Below are 24557 nucleotides of genomic sequence, written 5' to 3'. Positions count from 1 at the left end.
CACCATATGCAGTGAGGTACGGGGGTCTCCCCCCTCCCTACCCTGCATCCCCTGGAGCAGGGATGGAGGCATGACCCTTCACAGGTCAGCAAGGTAACCAGTTGACTGAAGCAGGCAAGAAGCTGGTCGGTGGCTCGAGGAAGCAGCCTCCTAAGTGCAGATCTCATTGTTTGCTTCCATCTGAGTACTCCGCTCAACAGGTTGGAATGAGCCATCTGGTCAGCAGGCTCATGGGTAGTCTGTCCAGTGCAGCAAACTGATTTAAGTCTCCCCCCAGGTTCCGTCAGCCCACACTTAGTGGGGGTTTAGTACTTAAGGAAAATCGATTTTTTCTGGCAGGCCCAACAAGGAGGATTAACTCCCCAGCCAATCCTCCCTATGAGCACTCAGGCATCAGGAAGGTGGAAGGCACTGATCTGGGCCACTCTTAGTCTATGGACCGGGGTGATAGTCCCTACCCAGGGCATGGTGGCTGCAGACTGACTAGGACTCTCATACCCCTCCTGGATGTGGAGCATATTTGGGACCCAATGTGAAGGCCCAGCCATTGCAGAGCCTAGGGCAGGTTTGAAGAGGGCCAGGGAGGAGCCTGGTACTTCTGTGGACTGAACAGCTCCTGTAATCCCCCCATGAGAGGCTTTTGACTTGGAAGCCCGATCCCCACAGGACAGGCCCACTTCCACTACACAGGCCAGGATGGCATTGGACCACAGAGAAGTCTGAGCTTCCTGAGGGCTAAACAGCTACTGTAATCTCTCTGTGGGCAGCCTAGTCCCCACAGGCCAGTGGTGCCAGCCAGCAGACACACCCTCCCACAAGGGTTTGCCAGGATTCAAGATGCCCACCAATTAGTTTGTCAGCTTTGGGTTGGCAAAAGAGTCGTCACTGAGGTTTCATTCTCAAGGCCAATCCAGCCAATTGACGAGTATGGTGTGCCAACTCAGTGCACCACGTCAATAGCCCAACCTTACTAATTTGATTTTTGCCCAGGCCAGTTGAGACCCTTCCACAGTCCGTAGTTATGTTTCATTCACTCTTATATTTTCAGAATTGAAACATTTTCACTTCTAATTATTCACAACAATTAATGTTGCTGCTCATTTAATTGATACTGCTAACAAACATTGGTAGAGCCAATAGGTCTGACTCTTTCTAAGCGTATGTACCTGCTGGTATGTGATATGTCTGGATGGAATAGAAGGAAAGTCAGACAGGTATCCAAATACTCATCAGGTGACATGCTGTGTGAAGCACAGGGTTCTCGTTTACATGATTTATGCCACACACTTAATTATGAAGGCCGTGCCTCTCAGAAAAGATTCCTAGTTACCCTTCTTTGGTCATCGCCCTTTTAGAGAACCCAGCCCTTCTTCGTCCAACTTAAAAGCACTGCCAGTGTCAGAAAGACTCTGAAAAATGTACAAATTCTGATCACACCAAAACTTTTTGATTTCTTCGGAGATCACAGAAGGGGTGAATACTGGACAGCTTCTCAGGCATCCCACCCTGTTCCTTTCTTGGTGGCTTCTATATATGTAGTGTACCAACAATACTGCTGGAGGCTGCGGACCAGAGGGCCACGGAAAACAAAGTTGCAAATATTTCCTCCGAAACACAAGTTAACAGATCTCGGTTGGAGGCAGCCGAAGCTGTCAGAACATTCGCTGGACCACTGGAGGGAAAGGAAAAGCCCCATAAGGGGTTAGAACAGCAAAAGAACCATCACTAGGGTTTGAAATCACACAGTGTGATTCATCAGCACTTGTGAGCCAGGACAACAGGAAGGTGTATGATACCCGAGTGGTTTCCCATTGATCCACAAAACTGGAATAAGCAGAAGCAGCCCAAAAGCAAAATATCACAGCAGACCATAGCTGAGCAGGTGAAGCCGTGGATCTGCTGAGTAGTGTTCCCAGATTAATCTGAAGTAATGCTGACATCTACTGAAGATACATAGGACCAGCTACGTGCATAGTAACATATTGCTAGAAATCACCTGACAAAAGAAAGATATACACATAAATTGGACAGAAAGATTATATAGAAAAAATAATCAGACACTGTACAAGAAAATAAAATGAATGCAAACTCCAGAACATGTTGACAAACCAACAGAACTGAAGGGGAAAGGACAAATCATGTTTGAGCTTAATGTTTGGCTTGACTATTATAAGAAGCATAACACAAAAACCACTTTGACTCTCTATAACTGGGTTTTCATCAACTAGTTAATGCACCTTCACAATCGCCTTCGGAGACAGGTTTATGGATAGCGAAACAATCTTCCTCTGATAGTCTGGAGAGGTTGCAAGATTACCTGGAATCTTGCAACCTCCCCAGACTATCGGAGGAAGATTGCTTTGCTATCCATAAAGCTGTCTCCGAAGGCAAGATCAGTACCGCTATAAAGTCTCTTAAAACCGGGAAGGCCCCAGGCCCGGATGGCTACTCAGCCAAATTTTATAAGACTTTTGGTAGCAAGATATCAGATCTTCTTCATGCGCTCTTCCATCATTACGCCTCCTCTAGATACATCAGTGGCTTGGCGAGGGAAGCCACGATCAACGTAATCCCAAACGAAGGGAAAGACCCTCTAAACATTAAAAATTACAGGCCAATCTCACTCAAACATCAAATGTAAGATATATGTGAAGATTGTAGCATGCAGAGTGGAATCAGTTATCCAAAAACTGATTGCAAACACACACAGGGTTTCTAAAAGGTAGACTAGCCACTGACAACATTAGAACATTTTGCCACATACTTGAGAAAGCTAAGCTATCTCATTCCCCCTCTGCTGTTCTGGCATTAGTCGCAGAGAAGGCTTTTGGCAAATCCTGGCATTTCCTGCAAGCCGTCCTGTATAAATATGGTCTTGGTGATGATATTATTCGCATGATTATGGCCCTTTACTCCAATCTGAAAAGAGTCGGGGTCAATGGCCACCTTTCACATCCCTTCGGGCTTACTCAAGGTACTCACCAGGGCTGCCCCCATCACCTCTACTCTTCCTACTTGACATGGAATCCCTTATCTCAACATTTAGAGGTAACCCAGGTATTTTGGGTATCAACTTCAGCAGCAGTAGACAAGTGGTGGCGGCTTACACGGACAATGTCCTTTTGTTCACCGGAGATGCCCCACAGGCTATCACAATTATCATGTGAGAAATAGAGATATTCATTAGTAGCCAGATACTCTCTTAACAGAGATAAAACCAAAGCCTTCCCTCTGAATATTCATTGTACATCTGTGATCTAGGTCTACATTGGCAACCAAGTGATATCAAGTGACTTGACGTTTGGTTCACCTCTGATCTGAAACACTCGGTGGATATCAATGATCAGAAAATACACTCCAAAATCAAAGAGCTCCTGAATACCTCATTCCCAAAGAACCTCACTTTGTGGGGACGGGTGAACACCATCAAGATGTTGATTGCCCCTCAAATCAATTTCATATCAAGTATGCTCCCAGTCACCATCTCCCCAACCATTTCTCCCTTCCCCCCCCCAAAAAAAAAAAACATACAAAATTCGATAAAGCCATATCCAATTTCCAGTGGAAACAGAAGAAACCAACAATCTCCATGAAAATTTTAAAGAAAAAAATTATATCCGCTATTAAAAAGCATTTCTGATCTCACAGGGAGCATGGTGCCTCTGCCCGAGTGAGGGATGTTCTCCTCCATGGCATGCTATTGAATCTGACCTAACCCATGCCATGCCCATGCCATGCCCTTGTCCTTCTCCCTTACAATACATGATACATCAAACCTCCCCTTAGAACACTCCAAATGGATCATTACAGACACTTACCTCCATCCTATCCCGGGACAAACATTTAGAACATCTCTTGTATGGCTCCACCATAGCCTCCTTTTGGCATAACCACGCAATCAAATTAGATAACAAAACAGTATATTGGGATTCACAGGCCAGGAAAGGTATCAACACGATTAATGACTTGGGCTCTCACATAAACCCATCCTATTCTCTTCATTGCAGCAGAGTTTCGATCTTCCAAACACAGATTTCTACAGGTGTCAGACTGAAAGGCACATTGGGCAGGCTCAAGCCTCTACATGACCCAAGCTTACCTGAGATACTGAGAAAATTTAGAAGAGAGGCCCACAGCAACTCATGAGTATACAAACTCCTGGATGTACCCAACACCTCCACACACACTGTTTTCCCGTAAATTGGGACCACACATATCATAAGAAGCGACTTCACAGACAAGAGATGGGGTTACATAGGGCAATCCCCATTTTTGGTACACATCGCCCCTGCCCTTGCACAGTCAAGGCTCTGGTCAATTCATAAAACTTATTGGACCCCCGCCAGACAGTATAAACTGGGACTTAGAGACCCAGACCTATGTTGGAGATGTGAGGAAAACACAGATGACCAACAACACGTTTCGCACATGTAAAATGACTTTCCCACTGTGTTACAAAACCTTTTAGGGTCAGCAATAGAAATTGACTTCCTAATGACTGACCTAGGACTCCATGCTAATCCCCTTGCCGCTGAAATTACTGGATTTTTTTTTACTATTAGTTGATCTCATCTCATTGAGGACAAAAACTATACTCACAAATTAGAAAAGGACATCCCCAAGTTCCTTTGATAAATGGTGGAACTCACTTTGCTCAATCCACAGTGCATACAATATACTACAGACCAAATTACACTCATCTGCCAGACCCAGGAGGCTGTGGGAAGCCCTAGACGAATACTTACAAAAAGACAAACCACTCTGAACTTGCCCCAAACTTAATCTAAGAACCAATATGGTCTCTTTTCCCGCTATATGGACACCCGCACCTGGCCACAGTCCAAAGTTCGGGCCCATCCCAGTGTAGCCTTCTGCCACCCCACCCCCCCCTTTCTTCCCTCCGCTGGCCTGTCTCATCTCTTGTTGTTTTCCTTTCCCTCTATGCTCACCTTTCCTGTTACCCTATCTTATCTCTTCTTCTATGAGCCACTTAGTTTTGCCATTTTACACTCCTGTTCACCCAGGCTCCATAGTACAACATCGGAATACCTTTATTTCACTCTGATCTCGGATCCTGGCGTATCTTATCTGGTCGCATTCCATACTTACCTAAGTTTGCTAGTCCATGTTGTTTCCCTTAGAAATGTATTTTAACAGGAGCATATGGTATACTTCTGTCACTCAATTTGCTATTTCTTCTTTTTCTTATATGAAAAATAAAAATTTGAACAAACAAAATGCACCTTCACACTACGCAGGACATTTCCCAGGGGTCTCCAACCTTTCCTGTATTAAGACAACTTATGACCAATAAAAAAAAATTAAAAAAATGGAAATAAAAAAAAAATACAAATCTTCAGCTACCAATATCATAGTTTTGTAATAGTGACCACAACAAAGAAGAATACATTAATGGCGTCTATGTAGTATTAAGGCAGTAATCAAGTTTAGTGCATCAAGCAGGATCACCAGTAATAACATGAAAAAAGTTCTGTTAATTTGGAATGCCTTTACGTAGACAATACATAAAAGTAATAGATGAAATTTTACTGGAAGCAAAGTAATAATATTAGTAATACACATTCCCAATACCTTTATTACTCAAATATCATCTTTAAACATATTTTGGAATTTCAACCATTTTCTTTAAACATCTTATGGGTTCTGAAAATACATACATTTTAGATGGTATAGATTTAGTAATTCTGTCAAGCAAAAGCTTCTAATTTAATAACCTGGACTGTACACAGGAGAGCTACTTAAAGGTAGTTGGAGAGCTACTTGTAGCTCACAAGCTACTCATTGAAGAGGCCTGTTTGAAACCCTATATTTGTCACTAACACCTGTATCTCCAACTACTACTTTCCTTATTCCCAGGACTGACCATTCTGGGGCCCAATCTAGTTTTCCCTACTATACTATTTAATTTACACTGCACCATACTTTCCAGCTCAACTCCTCTTAGAAGAACCTGAAATAAGATCTCAGACCAACTCTGCCTGTGCCTTTGTTCTTTATTTGAAGCCATTCAGTAAGGATATGAATAAAAATACACATCTCCATCACTCCTGGATCAGCTCGGCCATGAACAAGGCCACCATTTTCAAGTCTTCATATACCAAAGATGTTCCTCTTTCTAAACATTGGTCTGATACGGAATTTGCCAAAGTTAAACAACAATGCAAGGTCCTGAAATGTGAATGGTGCAAACATTAGGATTCCAACTCCGGAATAATCCATCTCAAAATGATTAACTTTTTTTTTTTTTTAATTGATCATGGAGGCCAAGGCATCTTTTTTACTCACCTTATATTCTGGCTGCTAATAATTGATCCGATTAGGTCTTAAAGATCATCAAGAACCATTTCTAACGCTAATCAACTGTATCACAGTGCAGGCAGGTAGGATGCAATCTTGACTACATTCTTTGAGGTTGTACTGGTGTTAAGCAACACTGGTTGGACATATGGTACACTGTCTTCCACGGATGACATTACATTCATCACACTGGACCTCATAGCTATATTAAATAACAAGTCTGACAATGTGGTTCACTCCACTCACAGCTGCAGATGGTTTGCAATCTCACTTGCTAGTGCAAAAAACTTGCATCCTGAGCCTCTGGAGGAAACCCACTGTTCCCTTCTATGACAAAAGGTTAACTGAGTTGGATAGAGTGGTTGCCCGTAAGCATATTTACAAAACTAATGACCAGATGTTTTTTTCTTTGATGAGATACGAGAACCCTTCATTAGGCCCTCTACAGCAAACACCCCGCCCATAACATGGTACTCCAAGTCTGTCCCCCAAACAGCTGACAATCTTCCGTTCTTCTTTGATTAGGCCATTCGTGAGCGAGTCTGTTGGAAATAGCCCTCTCTGCAGGGTCACCCCCAACATTTTTTACTTTTACCCTCCACTTCTGGCTGAATTTGTTTTTATTGGCCTTGGGACTCACTGCACTTTACCACTGCTAACCATTGCTAGAGTACCTGTGCTCTCTCCCTAGAGCATGGTCAAGGTGGTTTATACCCAATTGGCATATTTAATTTACTTGTACGTCACTTGTAGAGTGGTATACCATATAATCAGGGTCTGTAAATTAAATGCTACAACTGGGCCTCCAGCACTTATTGTGCCACCTACCTAAGTAGCACTCTAAAAATTGTCCCAGTCCTGCCTTGCAGTCTGAATGCAGTGTCACACTGCCATGTCAACTTGGCATTTAAACACCCTTGCAAAGCCTTCAACTCCCCTTTTATTATATATGTCACGCCTGACGCAGGCCCTGGGTAGTCCATAGGGCAGGGTGTCATCTTATTAAGAGGTAGGACATGTACTTTTAAGTTTTACATGACCTGGTAATGAAAAGCTACCAAATTTGTTTTTCACTACTGTGAGGCCTACCCCTCCCATAGGATAACACTGGGAGTTCCTTATTACATGCAATAAACTGTAGTTCCTAAATGATAGGAGGTTAGATTTGCATGTTTGGTACCTATGAAATTGTAATGCTAAACCATCTCTAAGAGTATCCTCTGATTTTTCATTACAATTTTGAAAGTGCCATTTTTAGAAAGTTGGCATTTTCCTGCCCTTAGCCCTTGGTTTCTGCAGCCTTTTCTGGGTCACATAACTGGGTGTAGCTGACAGACATTGTGAATTCCTCCCAGACAGTCACACAATAGTGGGGTTAGGTGTGCCTCAATGGGCAATTAACTGGCTTGTTGAGGGGGGGGGGGGGGGGGGGCGGAGCTAAGCACAGCATTAAGCAGCTGGTCCGCCTATCACAAATGTGCAGTCAGCAAAGCAGGAGCAGATTTGCACCTGCACTGGGAACAACTCATTGCTATTATATGGTGCATCGTCTGTGCCCAGTGCACATTAAGGTTACACAGCAGCGCAGATTGGGGCAGTGTGCCATATCTGTGATATGGCCCCACACCTTTGCAACTCTTTGTTAGGTTGGATTTTCACGCCAGCATGGAACTGAGAAGGTGCTACACTTGATAAAGGAAGATATGAGGCTCATTCTGGATAGGTGGTAGTGCAGCACTGATCTTGTGGAATCCTAGAGCTGTTTTCGACACGGTGTCCCATCCTATCTTTATTAACTGCCTTTTTAACTTTGTTATCCATTATCTGCCTCCACCCCAACTTTTGCCTGGATCATGTCCTTTCTTAGTGATGGGGATCAGTGTCTATCTCTATCCTTATTCTACCTCCAAGTTTAAAACTTACAGGGTTCTTCATTCAGCTCCACTACTTTTGATGTCTACATTATGCACCTTGTGCCTGCCGCTCACTGCCCTCCTTGACTTCTCTTATGTCCAAAGCTGATGACGCCAAGATCATTGACTGGGTATCATCTTCACAGCACTCAGCCATGACTAAATTAGGGCCTTCTTACATCCACAGTGATTTATGGGATACTTCCATGCCACACTACTTCGATCATCCTCAGCCAATCCACTACACCTTCCATCCATCTACAAATATTGTATGTGTGGGGATTCATTTTCTGATATGGCTTCTGAATCTCGAAGCTCCAGGTCACCCAATGGAGTAATATAGTATATTCTATTCTATATATCAATATTCATTAATTTAGGGTTATTCTGCCAGATCTTAGCCCAACTACCTTGAGGAGAGTTCTAGAGGTCATATAACAAATAACGTGCACTGTCTGTGCTGTGGCACCAATTCAAATTAGTAACAGGAACAGTGTGCTCCATTACTGATAATGTGCTGCCCCCAGGGCTGATGAAAACTCATGTGGAATCAAAGCATTATTCAAAGACATCTGGCTGATGCAGAAGTAGACAATACATCTTTCACTGTGCAAGGCGGTCTACACTTTAAAGGTGTAGGCAGAGATCTGTCTGCAGTTGGGTGCTAGCACCCTCCCGCAAGAGGGTCTTCTGGGAGGTCCCTAAAATCAATCTTCTCCCCTCCATTGGGGTGTCCTCAGGGTCTCTTTTTTGCCAGAGGCAAATTGTTCCCTTAGTTTGCATGGGGTCATCCCTCCTCCATACAATTGAGGGAACATCCTCATAAGATAGTGCTAGCTCTCTGTGTGCCACCTGTATTAAAGAATAGGCCTCACAAGAGGCTCCTTTTGTGCTACTACAGTGCCCCAGTGGTGCAAAAGAGAGTGCCCACGCCTGTTACACTCCTGGGAAAATGTACGTAATATGGTCCGTATAAGGCAAGAGGTGCCCATTGCAGTCCTCAGAAAGGCCTGACTATTGCACACTGGAAACTGTTAGGAAATGCAGACAGGCAGAACCAAAGAAAAGGAACACAGGTTAACAGAAAAATTGCCTTGCTCCGAAGACAGAAACACTGGAGCGTCTCCAAGTAAAGAAGTATTGGAATAACTCCATACTGAATAGCTTAACAAGATCAATACTTATTCAGTTGTTTAACACATAACTAATTTACCTTCATAATAGAGTGCATTTACAAATACGTTTGTGCCTTCAATTCTCAACATTACCAAGGGGTCCCCTGGAAAGGGATTATTCCGAGATTATTCACAAACGAAAGTTATATTTTATTGGTAATTTTGCTAAGCAAAATATTTTTTCATGGACTTTATAATGATTTTAAGCTTGAGATCGTGTTTCTACAAATGCACTCTACATAATAAAATGTAGACCCCAAATAAGGCCTACAGACAGTAAGAAATCAGAAGATTCCCTGGGCAGGAGACTAGTGGCACTGCTGAAAGACAAGCCCTTCAGAGCAGAGGTGTGTGCGAAGTCCTGTGAGTGAAAAACTACAATCCAGAATCTTGGCAGTTCAGAGCAATTAACCTCTCAGCCGTCGTCTCTGGCACCAAGGAATACAAGACTGATGTGCTGTGTGACTGACAGCAAGTCACGTTGCCGAGGAAGAGAAGAGAAGAGTACTGACAATGGTGGTGAAAGCAAGCACGGGAAGGACTTGTGTATATCCAATGCATTCAGAATGTATATATCGAACGGCTTCAGAAGTTAATGCAGCCTTCATTTGTATACAGAAACAGAAGGCTGGAAACAGGTAACTATCCAATACACAAACACCTAACACAGAAGCATCTCTATGGGATACCTTTCCAACGTTTATATGGCCTGTATAAACACCCGAGTACAAATATATGTCTAGTGTTATTTTTGGACTGCAACTGCCAAAACAAAACCGTGCCAGCTTTTTCAACAGCACCATTTGATTAAGATGTTATTCGAAGTGACTGAACTTTTCCTGTAAAATACAGTTAGCTACTTGATTCTAATTTAATAAAAAGTAATTGTTTAATTTTTATAGCCATCCTTAAGAATGGTGCAAGGAGCCATTGAGGCAAGCTTTCGCTTAATTCAACTGAAGATTCTCCACAGGATGTATTATAGGAGGAATTTGCTGTTTAAAATGGGGAAGGTGGGTGTCGCACGATGCCTTGGGTGCTGTGGTATGGAAGGCTCACTTATTCACACCTCGTGGCACGGTCCCTTTTGGGGGCTGTTGCACGCCTGCAGGAAGGGGCAAGTGGGAGTCGCCTAGAGCTGCAGCCTACACTTGCTTGATATGTGCCCTGTGGATATGACGCGCTACGAGAGGCTCCTGGTGAATCTGGGCTCCATGGTGGCAAGGAGAGATATGGAACAGAAATGGGGGAGCGGCAAGTCCCCTGGGATGCAGGACTATGAGGCTGCTATGGATAGCTGCATGCTGTTGGAGGGAAGTGTACAAAAGCTGGGGATGCCCGCACAGGTTTGACAAGATAAGGGGCGGTTAGGGAGTCTATGCTGGTGGGGAAGACAGGGTGCCAAGAGAGTCTGTAGTCGTGGGAGAGGGAGCGGTTTGGATTGCTCAGGGATAAAGAGTTAGTAGTGGTGCTTACATGCCAACTGGTCTGGTGTGGTTGGCCTGCACTGGATACTTCTGCAATGTTTGCTTGAAGAGCTTTGCTGCGGGAATGTGGGACAGGGCTGCAATTGCCTTATCTTATTACATGCGTTCTAGTAAAGAATTAATAATAGGAATAAGATTTTTAACATTAAATAATTTAAGATTACCCACTGTTCCTTTGGACATAGCGTTATATTTAGTGAAAGACTAGTTGGGTATTTATGCAAACACTACAAGAATCACACCCCGAGAACTCCATCTCTCAGGATAATTAAAATAATGAAGTGAAGGAATTTTGGAAGAGAAGAGATAGTACAGATCTTTGTGTGTGCCAACCTTGTTTATTGTGGGTAGGTGAGGTGTCAGAATACCTGCATCTATCAGACAGCATTTGCATCAAGGAAATCTTATTGGGTTCCATGAGTTCAGACTCTTAACACTTAGGACACAAACATGCACTCCTCTAGTGTGAATCACACAGATCAGTCCCACGTGAACATAAAAAAATAAATCAGATGAAGTGGCAGGTCCACTGCTGACATTATTGAATCTAGATATACAATTGCCTCCCTCGGTACCACAAAGGCACTTCATCCCCTCATTAAGAAACTTATTTTCAGATAAGGAAGTGAATAACTTTTACTTACAGGTGCATCAACGCAGCGCTGAACTGCCTCGCGACTTATAGGAAGATCAAGCACAGGGTACATGAAAGAAGGTGTAAAGTAACACCTTGGAAAATACCATGGGCAGTCAGAGACACTATCAGCCTATCCAACAACACAAGGGAAAAGCAGGTGAGAAGCAGCCCCACAAACATGCAAGGAGGAAACTCAGGGACCCGCCTCCATTAAAATGTCTAAATGCAGAGGCATAATGCAGCTCAGAGCGCATCCCCGAGAGCTAGCACAGAAGCTTCAACCAATCCTATAATACAAAGATCACAAAATAATCAAAAGTAGGTAAACAGACCTTGATGTGAAAAATATATAAAAATATACGCACAGCTTATACGATGACGAAGTGGAAAGCAAATATTCCACAACGAGAATGCCAACTGTATGCCAACCATAACCACAAGACGCAATAAGAAATTCTACATTCATAGAGGTTTCACGTAGCCGGGAAAGGCTAGGGGCGGAGTGGCATTTAAGGCAATTAGGCAGTGCTCCATGGGCTGGCCTGACAGACCTGTATGTATGCTGGGTTTAGGAGTTTCTGGGCCGGTTTAATGTGCTGGTGAGACAGTTTTATTATTGTTGAGCTTGATATTACCACAAGCACTGCCTTCAGCAAACACATATGCATGTCGTCTCCCTTACATTACAAAACACCCGTACAGCATGACTTTACAAGTCCAAAACTGGCCTGATTTGCAAATGAGAAACTTTTTTAGCTTTCTGGTTAACTAATATGATCCACTATTTCTTTGTCCTAGTCCGACACTGGGGACGAGATAGACTGACCAAAAGCTTCATAGATTCTTAGGCATCCACAAGAATAGAAACGGTCTCTTGAATGGTGACATATGAGCTGAATGAGGCATAAGGGTTAGAGAGTCTGAATAAGTATGGTGATGATTGTGGATTGTATTTTTTGTAAAGTAAAAAAAATAGGGGGTATATATTGTGATCCTATGTATAAATACATTTTATTCACGTTTTTAGGTCAGTAAGTCTCATGATATACTAATGTGTAAATAAAACATGTTAGTGTTAGATGACATTGCAATTATGAATGATAAATTATATAAATTATTGTAGACAGGGTTTTTGATGTTTCTTTGATATTTAGAAGAGACCCTTCCGTCTTGCCATTTTCGCGAGTCATAAATTCAGAATAAACTAAAGAATATATTATTTTATCCTTAAGCACGAAAAAAAGACAACACTTTTTCAACAAATCCAATTTATAGTATTGTATGCCCATCTGGTTACCATAAACGATACAACTGACCGAGCCAAATGTACTACATGCTTATACAGTTACAGTTCATGACACAGCTTCGGTGCCATGTGGGGCTAAACAAATACTGAGCAGCATCCTTGGGAAGTCCTCTCGGAGCTGGTATTACCACAATAACGACGGATGAAAAGTAATGACAGTAGTCTGCCACAAGAACCAGGAATCCATTATCAGCTGAGGGTCTGGTTTCTAAGGTCCCCACGTCCCGGGCTAATCGAATGCATTTTACAATCAGCTACTTTCACTGAAACAAATCAAACAAGAGATTCTTACTGCATGCCACGTAGATCCAGCAGTGAGCTCAGACTTTTCCAGCAGGACTACATCCTTCCGACCAGCCTTTGCTAGGTGGTATGCCAGACTCACACCAACACAGCCCCCGCCGATGATCACAGTGTCCGCCGTGTCCTTCCATCTTTTTCCCAAGGAAGAGCTTGAATTCTCTCCTCTGAAAACAAAACACAAGCGGGAGAGCTGTTAACGCTTACCTTAACATTTTCAAATTGCCTACTATTTATTTCCTAAACAATCAAAAATGGGTGCTTCCTTCAGTCTTTATCAATTTAAACAAGACCCATCAATCTTTCTGATCTGTTTAAATTATTTTCAGACCAACTCCTAACATCAAATTCCTGATGTAAGTTCCAAAGAGAGCTGTTTTCTGATGTCTGATTCTTTGTAGTAATAGGCCTGTAATAACATCTGGTAGTGGGTCAGGCTAATTTTAACTAATTTGACGAATGACATCTATAACGTGCAGAATCCAGGACTGTCCCAGTACCAGAACATATGTAACAAACTAATGAAGCGCTCTAAACAGATGGGATTGGAGAAGGAACAGAGATCACCTCTACGGTCATCAATTATGCATCATTCTCTGCAAATGCGCAAAAGTAAAATATCCTCAGGCTGGTGCAGAAGTTATGGTGTACACAGGAAGAGCCATTTTACTTGGTCTGCTTTTAAACATCTTGATTGTTTCTCTAGTTTGATACTAATGTTTTTGTTTTACATACAAGATTCACTTGGAAGTAGAGAGAAGCTAACCTCTCAGTTGTTCCCCCTGCTTAATTATATTTGACTGCTGAAGCCCCCTCCAGTTGAATGTGTGAGTCCTCTCATACCCCGGAATTAGGCCCACATTTCAAGTGTGTTTTAGTTGGTCAATAATCATCCTTTTCTGTTGACAGTTCTGTTCTATATTTTACCCGCTCCACTCTGCCACACCTGAAGCTTTGTCAGCATTTCACGATCAGTAATATCTTCTATTTGCTTCTTTTTCAGTAAACAAGGGTAAAATTCTCCATCATCTACGGATGCTGGGTACAGAATTGACAGATGTTTCCCTCATTCTTGTCAATCATAACTGCTTTTCCTATGAACACATCTTTTATTGGGAGATTTTAATATGTGGCAGACTATTGCCTCAAAACAGTGCTTATTGTTTTTGTTAAAAACAACAGTCTGGAGGATTAATGCAGACCTTGAGGTGCCTCTGGCTGAAAATGAAGAGGGTTTTGTGTGTCTTGTGCTATAAAGCTGAACGAGGAAAGGGAGGCAAATAAACCGCCTTCTTCCAAGAGTGCCTGCTACCTGAAATAAATGTAAATATGTGCAATTGGTTAATTGCCAAATGTAAACGCAGCTTGGGCGGCTATATACACTTTAATTTATGAAGTCATTGAAGCTTCACGGTGACAAAGATTTTTTTTCTGGAGAGGTAATGTAAGGGGGTTATCAGCTGAGCTCTGCAATTCATGGTTTTAATGAAAACTTCTAAAAATATTTGCGCCGAGTACCCATCTCTAAAATATGTACTTTAAAAGGAAACCCTTTCTCTTAAAGACTAAATCATTGTTCAACAGAATATCTTATATTGAGTGTAATAAATTTAAAAAATGACGACTTACATGTGCACAGTGATTTCTGTCAGAAGCTGGGACCTCGCAGCACTATAAATGCATAAGTCAGTCACTTGTCCTCATTTCATCAACTGGATTCAATTATACGATTCTCTGGTCACATTCACAGACTTCGGCAATGATTGCATTAACCTACTGAGTTATGATTAGTTTAACTTGCAAAATGTTTTTCATTTAGAGTGTTTGTGTTCTTTTACATGCAGTAACCTAAAAGTGAAACACTACCATAGTTACTGAATATTTTGTTCTTTTTTGGCATGCCTTTGAACCGGACACCACATTCAATGACCCTAAAACAAGACTGGGCTTTTACTCCATGACTGGTTTAAACTCCTTTGCTGCCAGGCCTTTTCCCCCTCCTGTGCCAAGCCTTTTTTTGGCTACTTGGGGTAGTTCGTGCTTAGGCCTTCATAACTTTGTCCGCATAAGCTTCCCACGCCAAATTTCCGTCCTTTTTTCCAACATCGTAGGGATTCTAGAGGTACCCAGAGTTTGTCTGTTCCCCTAGAGGAGACCATGTAATTAGGCAAAATACAGCAAAATCTTTTTTTTTATTTGTAATTTTTTTTTTTTTTTTTTTAAATGGGAAAAAAGGACTGCAGTAGAAAGCTTGTGTTTTTTTCCCCCTGAAAACAGCATCAACAAGGGTGTGCAGTGCTAAAATCACCATCTTCCCAGCTTTCAGGAACAGGTAGACTTGAATCAGAAAACCAAATTTTTCGACACAATTTTGGCACTTTACTGGAACATAACCCATTTTTACAATTTTTTGTGCTTTCAGCCTACTTCCAGTTAGTGACGGAAATAGATGTGAAACCAATGCTGGATCCTGGACAGCTAAACATTCAGAAAGGGGTCATTTGTGTAGATCCTTCAAGGTCTTACTATAGAAAGTAACAGCTAAAACAAACAAAATATTGAAATTGAGGTGAAAAAAAAGGAATTTCTGTCCACGTTTTCTTCTATAACTTTTTCCAGCTATGACAGATTTTTTAAAGCAATATACCGTTATGTCTGCTGCACTCTTCTGGTTGCTGGGATATATAAAGCTTGTAGGTTAATCAAGAACCCTAGGTACCCTGAGCCAATAAAACAGCTGCACCTTGCTATGGGTTTTCATTGTATGCCCGTATACAGCAATTAATTTGGTGAAATATAAAGAGTGAAAAATAGGTATCAAGGAAACCTTTGTATTTCCAAAATGGGCAAAAGATAAGGTGTTGAGAAGCAGTGGTTATTTGCACATCTCTGAATTCTGGGGTCCCATACTAGCATGTCGATTTTTCTACATGGCGGCGTCCCAAAGTCCAAAAAGTGCAGCCCTCACCATTCCAAGTGGGATGATTTTGAGGGTTAGACAAGCTCTCATGTCCCAAATATAAAACCCAAACCCAAAATAATCAAATGTCCTCTTGCTTGCTGTTGGGATAAGATCTTTTAGTTTGCGGGGGAGAGCTGAAAGACTGTTACACCCTTCAGTTGGGTTGGTGGCATAACCATGCTCATAATGGCTGGTAGCCACCACCCCACTATTTTTTTTTTTTTTTAATTCCCTAGCATCTAGTAGGCTTTCTGCCCCCCTCCTCCACCCCCAGGGAGTGGATCGGGGGTAACTGCCCCATCTGCTCACTGGTGGGCAGAACAACTTTGTCCCCACTTATACCCCCACCCTCTTTTTTTGTTAGAAAAAATCTTCCCTGGTCTCTTGTGGGTTTTCAGCCCCCTCCCCCTTGGGGAAAGATGGGCCTCACAGAAAAAGGCTGATCTGCCTCCGGGGTGGGGGCAGAAATGGCCAACAGTGATGTGCCCCCATGGGGATTGACCCTTGCACTATGGGCTGCCCCACAAAACAACACACGAATCCCTGGTGCCTAAGTGGTTTCTGCAACCCCTGGGGGCTGATTGGCCTAATAGAAATTGGCCGATCTGCCCCCAAGAAGGGCAGAAATGGTTTACATAAATTTGCCCCCGGGGAGCTCCCCTTGCCTCAGGGTTCACTCCCCTTGCGTGAAAATGACCTAAAAATAAAATATCCCTGGTGTCTAGTGGTTTCCCCTTGGGGTCAGATTGGCCTAAGAAAAATAGGCAAATGGCCTAAAAACAATTTGCCCCCCAGGGGAGCGACCCTTGCCTAAGGGGTCACTCCCCACATGCAAAATAAAGTAAAAAACAAAATGATCCCTGGTGCCTAGTGGCTAATTAAAATAGGCTGATCTGCCCCTGGAGGTGGGGAGAGAAAAGGCCTAATTAAAAAAATGCCACCCAGGGGAGCAACTCTTGGCCAATTAAAAAAAAAAAACACCCTGGGGTCTAGTAGGTACTTCTGCAGAAATGCTCAAAAAGCCAATAAAGGAAAAGCCTTTCCTTTCCTGTCTCTCTAGCCGCCACCCACCCCCCGATCGGAAGAGAAATGATTGCACTGGGGCGACCTCTGATGAGGTCAGCGCGGGATCGCGCACTGACAAAAGACGTCACTGGTTAGTGGAGTGGATGGGGAAGCGATTCCCCTTCCATCACTGCCCAGGGGAGGGGGATGGGAGGCCCATGGGGGGAGCGCTAGCCAAAGGGGTTAAAAGCACAGTGCTGCTGTTGTGTGTCTTCACTTTCCCCAATTTTCCAGAGGTTAACTGAAGCAGAGAGGGGTTTCAAGAGAGGAAAAAAAGGGCAGAGAATGAGGTAAAGCGAAAGGTCAGAGAGAGAAGAAAGTGTAGCGAGACGGATGCAAAGAAAGAGCAAAGAGAGGAAGGGAGTGGCGGTGGTTTGAGCTGTTGTATGTGGCTTGCATTTGGCTCACCAGTCTGGCCCCGAATAACCCCTGTCCCCACAGCACTCAGGCTTACAGTTCTAGTGCTTTTATATGCACTTCAGGCACTGCAAATGAAGACAGCCTGGATAGGCAACAAATAAACAAGGTTGCACCTCCAGGCCATCTTCATTTACAAGTGTTTGCAGAGGCATTTGCGCCCCCTGGGTATACAGCCATGCCCACAGAGGGTGCGCCTCATAGTTTGACCTTCTCAATAGACCTTCAAGCCGGCAGTTATGGCTGGATGCCTACCCTTTTGACAAATCTAACACCACCATTGCAGCAAACCCTAAACCAAACTATAAACATCTCTAAATGAGGCTGCCAGCTGAGTGAGCGGGGACAAATCAAGCCAGGAGAGCTGAATTGATCATCCTTTTCTAGCAAGTCCCCTTCTGTCTTAAAAGATCTCCTTATGTTACAATCTATTTTCAACAACATGACCTTGGTTTTCTTTTCATTAATAAACAGCCACTTTCCTCTGCAGAACCCAAGAAATGTATAAATTATGAAATGTATAATTAATACAGACAAAAGTGGCAACATGGCACAGCCCTGTCTGGTTCCACTGTGAAGCTCAATCTACAGTGAACGTATCCAGTTATACAGGATTCCGGCCTTAGGAAAGTAGTAGGATGTCAATCATTTTGATGTAAAGTTTGCCTTTGCCAAATTTCCCCATGACTTTCTTCATGAAGGACAAAGTCAAGTTGTAGAAAGCCTTTTCCACATCAACTTCTATAAAAGCAGCTTTAGTTTTCCTTCTTTTTGACTTCTTCCGTAGATATCTTTCCTCCTCATACTGTCAAATGTTTGCCATCCCCTACTCACTCCTTCCGATTACATCTATCCGCTGGCATATTCAAAAAGAGGCTTTATTTCTATTTTATTATGAGGATTGTAGTGGGCCTCTGAACTCTGCACTGCAGGACGTCCCTGGCCAGTTTGAGGAGCACCACCCAGTTCATCGCCAGCATTGATACAGAGCCCCTTCTTGTGTCTGCCACTGAGTTAAAGACCTTTGTCACTGTGGGAATGATGTTCAGGGTAAAGCCATTAGGCTCAAGGGTTTTGAAAGATATCACCTGTTTTATCACAGTCACCATTTCCATTTAAAAATATTGAAGCATGTGGAGAACTCCAGCATCTTAAACAATGTTTTTTCTGATTTCTGTTTATTGGATTTCAACAAAAAGGTATCATAACTTCAGACATATGGTTAAATACACATTGTCCATAGTTATTGAAATCACATACTCATCATACAGTTTATATAACAGGTGAGTGTCTTATGTGGTCCATTACACTGGCTGTGATTAGTTTCTTTCTAATTAGTACCACATTGTTTTCCCCCAACGCGTTTGTTGGTTTTTTAAAAGTCATCAATTCAGTTTTTTTGTGGCTACTCTTATTGTAGCTATTTTGCCCTTGACCGTCAAGGAGGCAGAGTATCTGGTGGGTTAATCGCGTTAGCATTTCAGGTCAGTCAGCTAGACCTTCAGTCACTTTCTTATCTTTTCTCCTAATCTTCTTATGCTCAACATCTGCCAGTGCCCATTCTATTACATCTTCCTTCCAAATGTCATATTTCGGGCTCCTGGGGCTTACCTAATGGCTTGATACCGGTCTCTTGACTAGGACAGTGCCCAATGTCATGAAGCAGTTTCCTGTATTATTAATTCTTTTTTTCACTGAAAGGATCCCTAATTGTCATAGTTTCATGTTCCTTTCAGGTATTGTTCCTGTTGCCATGCACAGACGTTCAACCACCCTGTGAAAGAATTCTGAGATCTGCAGACAAGCCCAGATCATGTGTGGGAAGTCAATGTTTAGTGTTCCACATATGCTGCATGCCTCCAGGGTGTATACTGGCAACTTGGTAACCAAACGTTTTATCGATTTTCAAACCAAATGAAAACATTTTACAACAGAGTATGGAGTACACCCATACTAAGTGGCATTAGTTGCATTAAGTAGCAAGGACTCAAAAGTATAATTTGCCACTCTTCCCCATAGATGTCTAGTAATCGGAAATATCAGTCACCTACAATATTGTTGCGAGGCCTTCCTAGGCCCACCTTCATTCTCCATTTTAAGTTTGTCATTTTACACATTTAAGGCTTACAGTTTTTAGCTTGCACGATATTAGTCTGAGAATAAGCTGTCCATGCTGCTTGTTTTCGGTAAGTCTTTTGCGCCATGTAGTCTGTACACTGCTAAAGTTGTGCCTCTAACACAGTGTGATTTTGATTATATGAACTGTGCATTGCCATACACAGGTCAGAGGAGCACTCCGGTCATGACTGTCATGGAACCAATCTTGTGTTTGATATGCAGCTTTGTTGCTGCTGACCTTTCATCTTGCACAGAAGGATCACCAACTTTACTCTAAACTGACTCCCTGGCCCTGAGATGGAGGGGAGGGAGGGAGGGAGGGAGGGAGAAATCAGGCTATCCTTCAAGATCTGGCAGAGGGTACACCTGCTATGCTCTTCGAGTGTAAGTAGTGATGGGTATGAATATATACAAAGAAGATTGTCATGTTGGATTATTATTCTGTTCAACATGTCTGTAATGCTGGTTACAATGCTTTGCTTCATCTGCTTAATAATCGCAGCTCATTTTCTCTATGGAAGAATACAATTATTTCAATAAATGTTTGAAATCCTTTATCTGTGTCTTTGTGTTTACCCAGGGCATGCATAAGTAAACAATGAAAGGGTAAATTCTATTTCCACAATATCCAAGGGAATCAGAGTAGTCCTATTCGAGGTTGCCAAAATCATCTGTTACCCTGGGAAGGTTTGGGGTTCAGGTAAGGATCTGTGGGCTAGCTAGGAATTGGGCTGACCTTTCCTGATGGTGTAGACAGACTCAGTCCCTGCATGCTGAAGTTCTGTCATCCTAATACACAGTCCTACTTCTTATGGAAACTCAACAACAATATCTCCCTGCCAACCCCTTGCCACACTCAGCTGGCTTTCTCCTAACCCCAGCACTCCATCCCACAACAAAAAGTAACCGCTACAGCTCTCGCAATCTAAATCCAATTCTTATTGTTTCCAACTTCCCCTTATTTTGTTCACAAACTTTTTTTCATAGCGGCTCCTGCGTCTCCCAAAATCAATAATAGATATGTTGGCTGTACAGATCCCATTTATAGATGAGAAGGAAACGAGACAGACTATGGGCCTTTGATGGTCTGCCCATCTAGATTGTGATCTAAGTCCCCAGCTTCTTCACTCATGGTGTATGGAAGTTTCTCAATTACCATAATTTTCTGCAGATACAGCTGCCATAAGGTGATAATGGCTGACTTCTTCTCCTACCAATGTGCTGCCAATTTTATTTTGGCAGCACCCAAATACCCCCACAAAAGTACTTTATCTGCCTTAGGCAGGTGTTTTAGAAGTGTGGCATATGCACCTAAGCCTACCACTGCTATGTCCTCTGGTATAGGTTATCTGAGGATACTTCTCACACCAGCTAACATTTCTTTCTAGAAAAGGCTTAATACTGTGAAAACAAAATAAAATGAACATGAGAAATTGAACCATTGTCCAAGCATTCAGCAATTGCATCTAGGATACTGTTTGAAGGTTGCTTTCTTTAAACACACATACAATTCCTCTGTATGACCTCTTGGACTAAAATGTGAGGTTTTCTTGTCTTCTGTTTTCTAAATTATAAATGCAGACATGGTGTAGGGACAGTTTTATCTCAGCATTGTGCAGTCGCAAATCACTAAACCTTTGAAGCATAGAGAAAGAATTGGTTATTTCGTAAATGGAACTTCTTTAGGATGTTTGAGAAAATAAAAGTGACGTGTTACAGAATTATAGCTTCTTACACTACAAAGCTGGAATGTGACTTTTACAGGGGGTTAGGATGCTACACATGAAATACAATGTGCCCTAGACGGGGACTTTGAAATTGAGACAAGCAGGCCCTCTTGGAGGCACCATATCCTAAATTACTTTATCGATAAGCTTGTTTTCCCTTAAAGAAGAATTACTTTTGCAGTCAATTGTATGTTTTTGCAGCTTTTCGTAGCTTGTGAAATAGTGCTTCGTAATGTAAACTAATGAGCGTTAAACCTTAGAAAAAGCCTCTTATGACTCGATGTTTTTGAAGAGCTCCACAGTGTGTTACTGTAAGCAGAGTCTTCCGCCTATAGGCTCTAGCAAATAAACTTTGCTATGATTTTCATACCATAACCGTGTAGTGACTTATTTCTCTTCCAGACAAAACTTTGCTTTGACGATACGTGGGCAATCCCACCATTTATGTCACATATCACCTAAAAATCCATATTCTCTCCAGCATAAGGCACTTGCTGAGAGGTGGTATAAATGCCATTTAGTTGGGTACAGGTGTCAGTCAAATATGGCTTTATAGTGCACCTCCTTCCCAGTACACTAAATGCGTGTTTGCTAGTTATTGTAGCAGGGCCTCCCAGTGTGTGTCTAAATTCCGTGTCTCTTGATGTAGCCCAGTTTTTTACTGTATGCGTGGTCTACTTTCAAGGTAGATGTGAACATCAGATGTATAGTGTCGATATTATGCCCTTTGAGCCAGATGCTTTTTTTTTTTTTTTTAAACTTTTTTTTAAAGGGAGTGAGATCCAGGGTTACTATAGGTTTATCTAATCAGGGGGTGTAAGACTCAGTGCTGTACTGGAGTGTAATGAAATATCTCTGTTTCGCCTGCACAGAGGTCTCTTCCTGCAATGTACATAGGACTTAAATCGCTCAATTAGAGAATATATCTGATATCATAAAGCAGTCCCCTTCTCTCCAGGCATAAAAGGTACCTGGGTCGAGCGCTGGAGATAAATTTTAAGTTAAAGAGAAGAGGCGTGTTTGATGAGGGAAATATTGTCAACTGAAGTATCAGGTTTAATGTGTGCCAGACTTTTAATGTGGATTTTGCAGGGGGATCTCAAGTGAACATTAATTGATTTATCTTGTTTAAATTGCCACAGGATGACCCAAACTATCCTGCCTGCGATAGCCCTAAGCATGTGAACCCAGAATATATTTGGCGTTCTTGCACTCCATTTCAATATGAGCAAAAGCTTCGCAGCTTGATATACGACCTTAAAATTGGCAGTTGCCAGTGCTCCTATCTGTTAAGGGTGTGTTAAGGTTTTAAATGCCATTTATCATTCCATATGAAGTTCCTTTTTCCTTATAGTCCTATAAAAGTTACTGGGGAGGATAATTGGTAAACCGTAATCTAGCTGTAAGGTCTTGGCAAGACGTTCATTTTGACAATATTAACTTAATCTAACTAGGAAATGGGAAGCGTAGCATACTTATGAAAAGTTCTTCCCTCGGGCGGTCAAAAGGGGTGCTTATCAAATCAGTTCAAGTTTTCCAACTTGGTGGACATTTGACTCCAAGATATTTATTGTATCTTGTAGCCCACTGGAAAGGGGTCAGTTCTTTGATCCTATCTACCATTCAAGTAGGGAGGTTTAAGATTGGAATTTTGGATTTGGTCATAATTTAAAATCCTGCCACAATTTCATATTCAGCAAGGAAAGTCTGTAGTAAGAGGATGAATTCTAGTGGAGACAATGCCAACAGTACATCATTGGCGAACAGCATTACTTTATTAGTGTCTGGCCCAAATTTCAGAACCCCACAGTGTGTTCAAATGGTTACAACTAAGAGGGGCAAGATGGGGAAACCCTGTTGCAGCCCTGGCTCTAGCACACAATGGCAAAAGGGTTAGTCATTAATAAGTACCTTTCGAATAGGTTCCCTATACTCTGCTCCAGTCACTGCTAGGAACTACATCCCAAATTCTATTTTGGCCATGGCCTTAAACAGAAATTGCAAGTCGACCCGGTCAAAGGCCTTCTCAGTGTCCACTGTAACCAGCAGTCTTGGTATCCACTTCTCCTTAGCCTTCTCAACCAGGTGGACCAGCCACCTAATGTTGTAACGAATCGGTCTGTTTTTAATAAAGCTTTATTGATCAGGATGAATAAGATCAAGGTAGGCTGATTCTAGTCCTGTGGCCAAATGTTTGGTGTACAGCTTTGCAACTATATGTAAGACCATAACGTGCCTGTACAAAGCACATTTAGGGTTTTTCCCTTGTGCGAGAAGTAGGGAGATGATGGCCTCTGCCATTGTAGGTAGGACTCCTGCTAAATAACTTGGTTAGCTGGAGTACCAGACATGCGGAGAAGGTTTTGTAAAATCCTGCTGAGAACAAGTCACGGCTGAAGGCTTAACGTAATCTGAGTTTTTATAGCAGTCACCACTACCTCCTCGGTTATGGGGGCCTCGAGGGCCTGCTGTTCATCCATCGACAGAACAGAAGCATCTTTCCAAGCACGTGTCTTAGTATGTTCCAGGCTGGTGCTCTGCTTTATATGAAGAGGAGAAGTAGAAGAATGCCTCAGTTTCCATCCTCCTCTCAGTCACCAGACTAATTTCTTCTATATATCCTTTTCCTGCTTAGCCTCCAATATCCATTCTAAATTCAGTCCTACCTTAGTTACACAATTGTATCATGTTTTGAAAGCAGAGAAGGGAGATTTCAACTTTTTTCATTGCAGTTGCATTACTTTTGACTCAGAGGGCAGTAACCTTTCTCAAGAGGTTATGTGAGGGGTGCACTCCTGTATTCCCATTCTGCGGTTTGAAGTTTTGAACTCCAATTGTTCCCTTGCTTTGCTTTTTTTTTTTACTGTTAACATCAGCCATCGCCTCCATGCACCTCAATCCCCTGGCATCCCTCCCCCCAACAGGGTAAAATTCTTAAAGGAATGCCAGAGCCCTCCTACTAATGCACCCCAGAGTCATTAATTTGGAAGTGTTCTATAATGTGGGTCACAAAGTCAAGCCTTAGTACAGGACATCTAAGCAAAGTGTGGATTAATATCCATTACCTTTTGTCTTCTTTCTTATCTGACCAATTTATTGAAGGTGTGACCAGGGATTAATCTGAAATGGTAA

At 42.4% G+C, this 24557-nt stretch overlaps 1 protein-coding gene across 2 annotated transcripts in view; it reads right to left on the bottom strand.

Moving 5' to 3' along the window:
* The window catches only part of DMGDH (dimethylglycine dehydrogenase), a 458426-nt gene that overhangs the window by 389378 nt on the left and 44491 nt on the right, over window positions 1-24557 (bottom strand). For both annotated transcript variants that reach the window (XM_069223303.1, XM_069223293.1), the window contains exon 2: window positions 13129-13303. In XM_069223303.1, coding sequence (XP_069079404.1) covers window positions 13129-13303 — 175 coding nt within the window. The remainder of the gene's footprint in view (window positions 1-13128; window positions 13304-24557) is intronic.

Source organism: Pleurodeles waltl, chromosome 1_1 (genome assembly GCF_031143425.1).
Source record: "Pleurodeles waltl isolate 20211129_DDA chromosome 1_1, aPleWal1.hap1.20221129, whole genome shotgun sequence".
Lineage (NCBI taxonomy): Eukaryota > Metazoa > Chordata > Amphibia > Caudata > Salamandridae > Pleurodeles > Pleurodeles waltl.
Note: the sequence above shows the minus strand (reverse complement) of the source record. Positions and strands in the feature narration are given on the sequence as shown.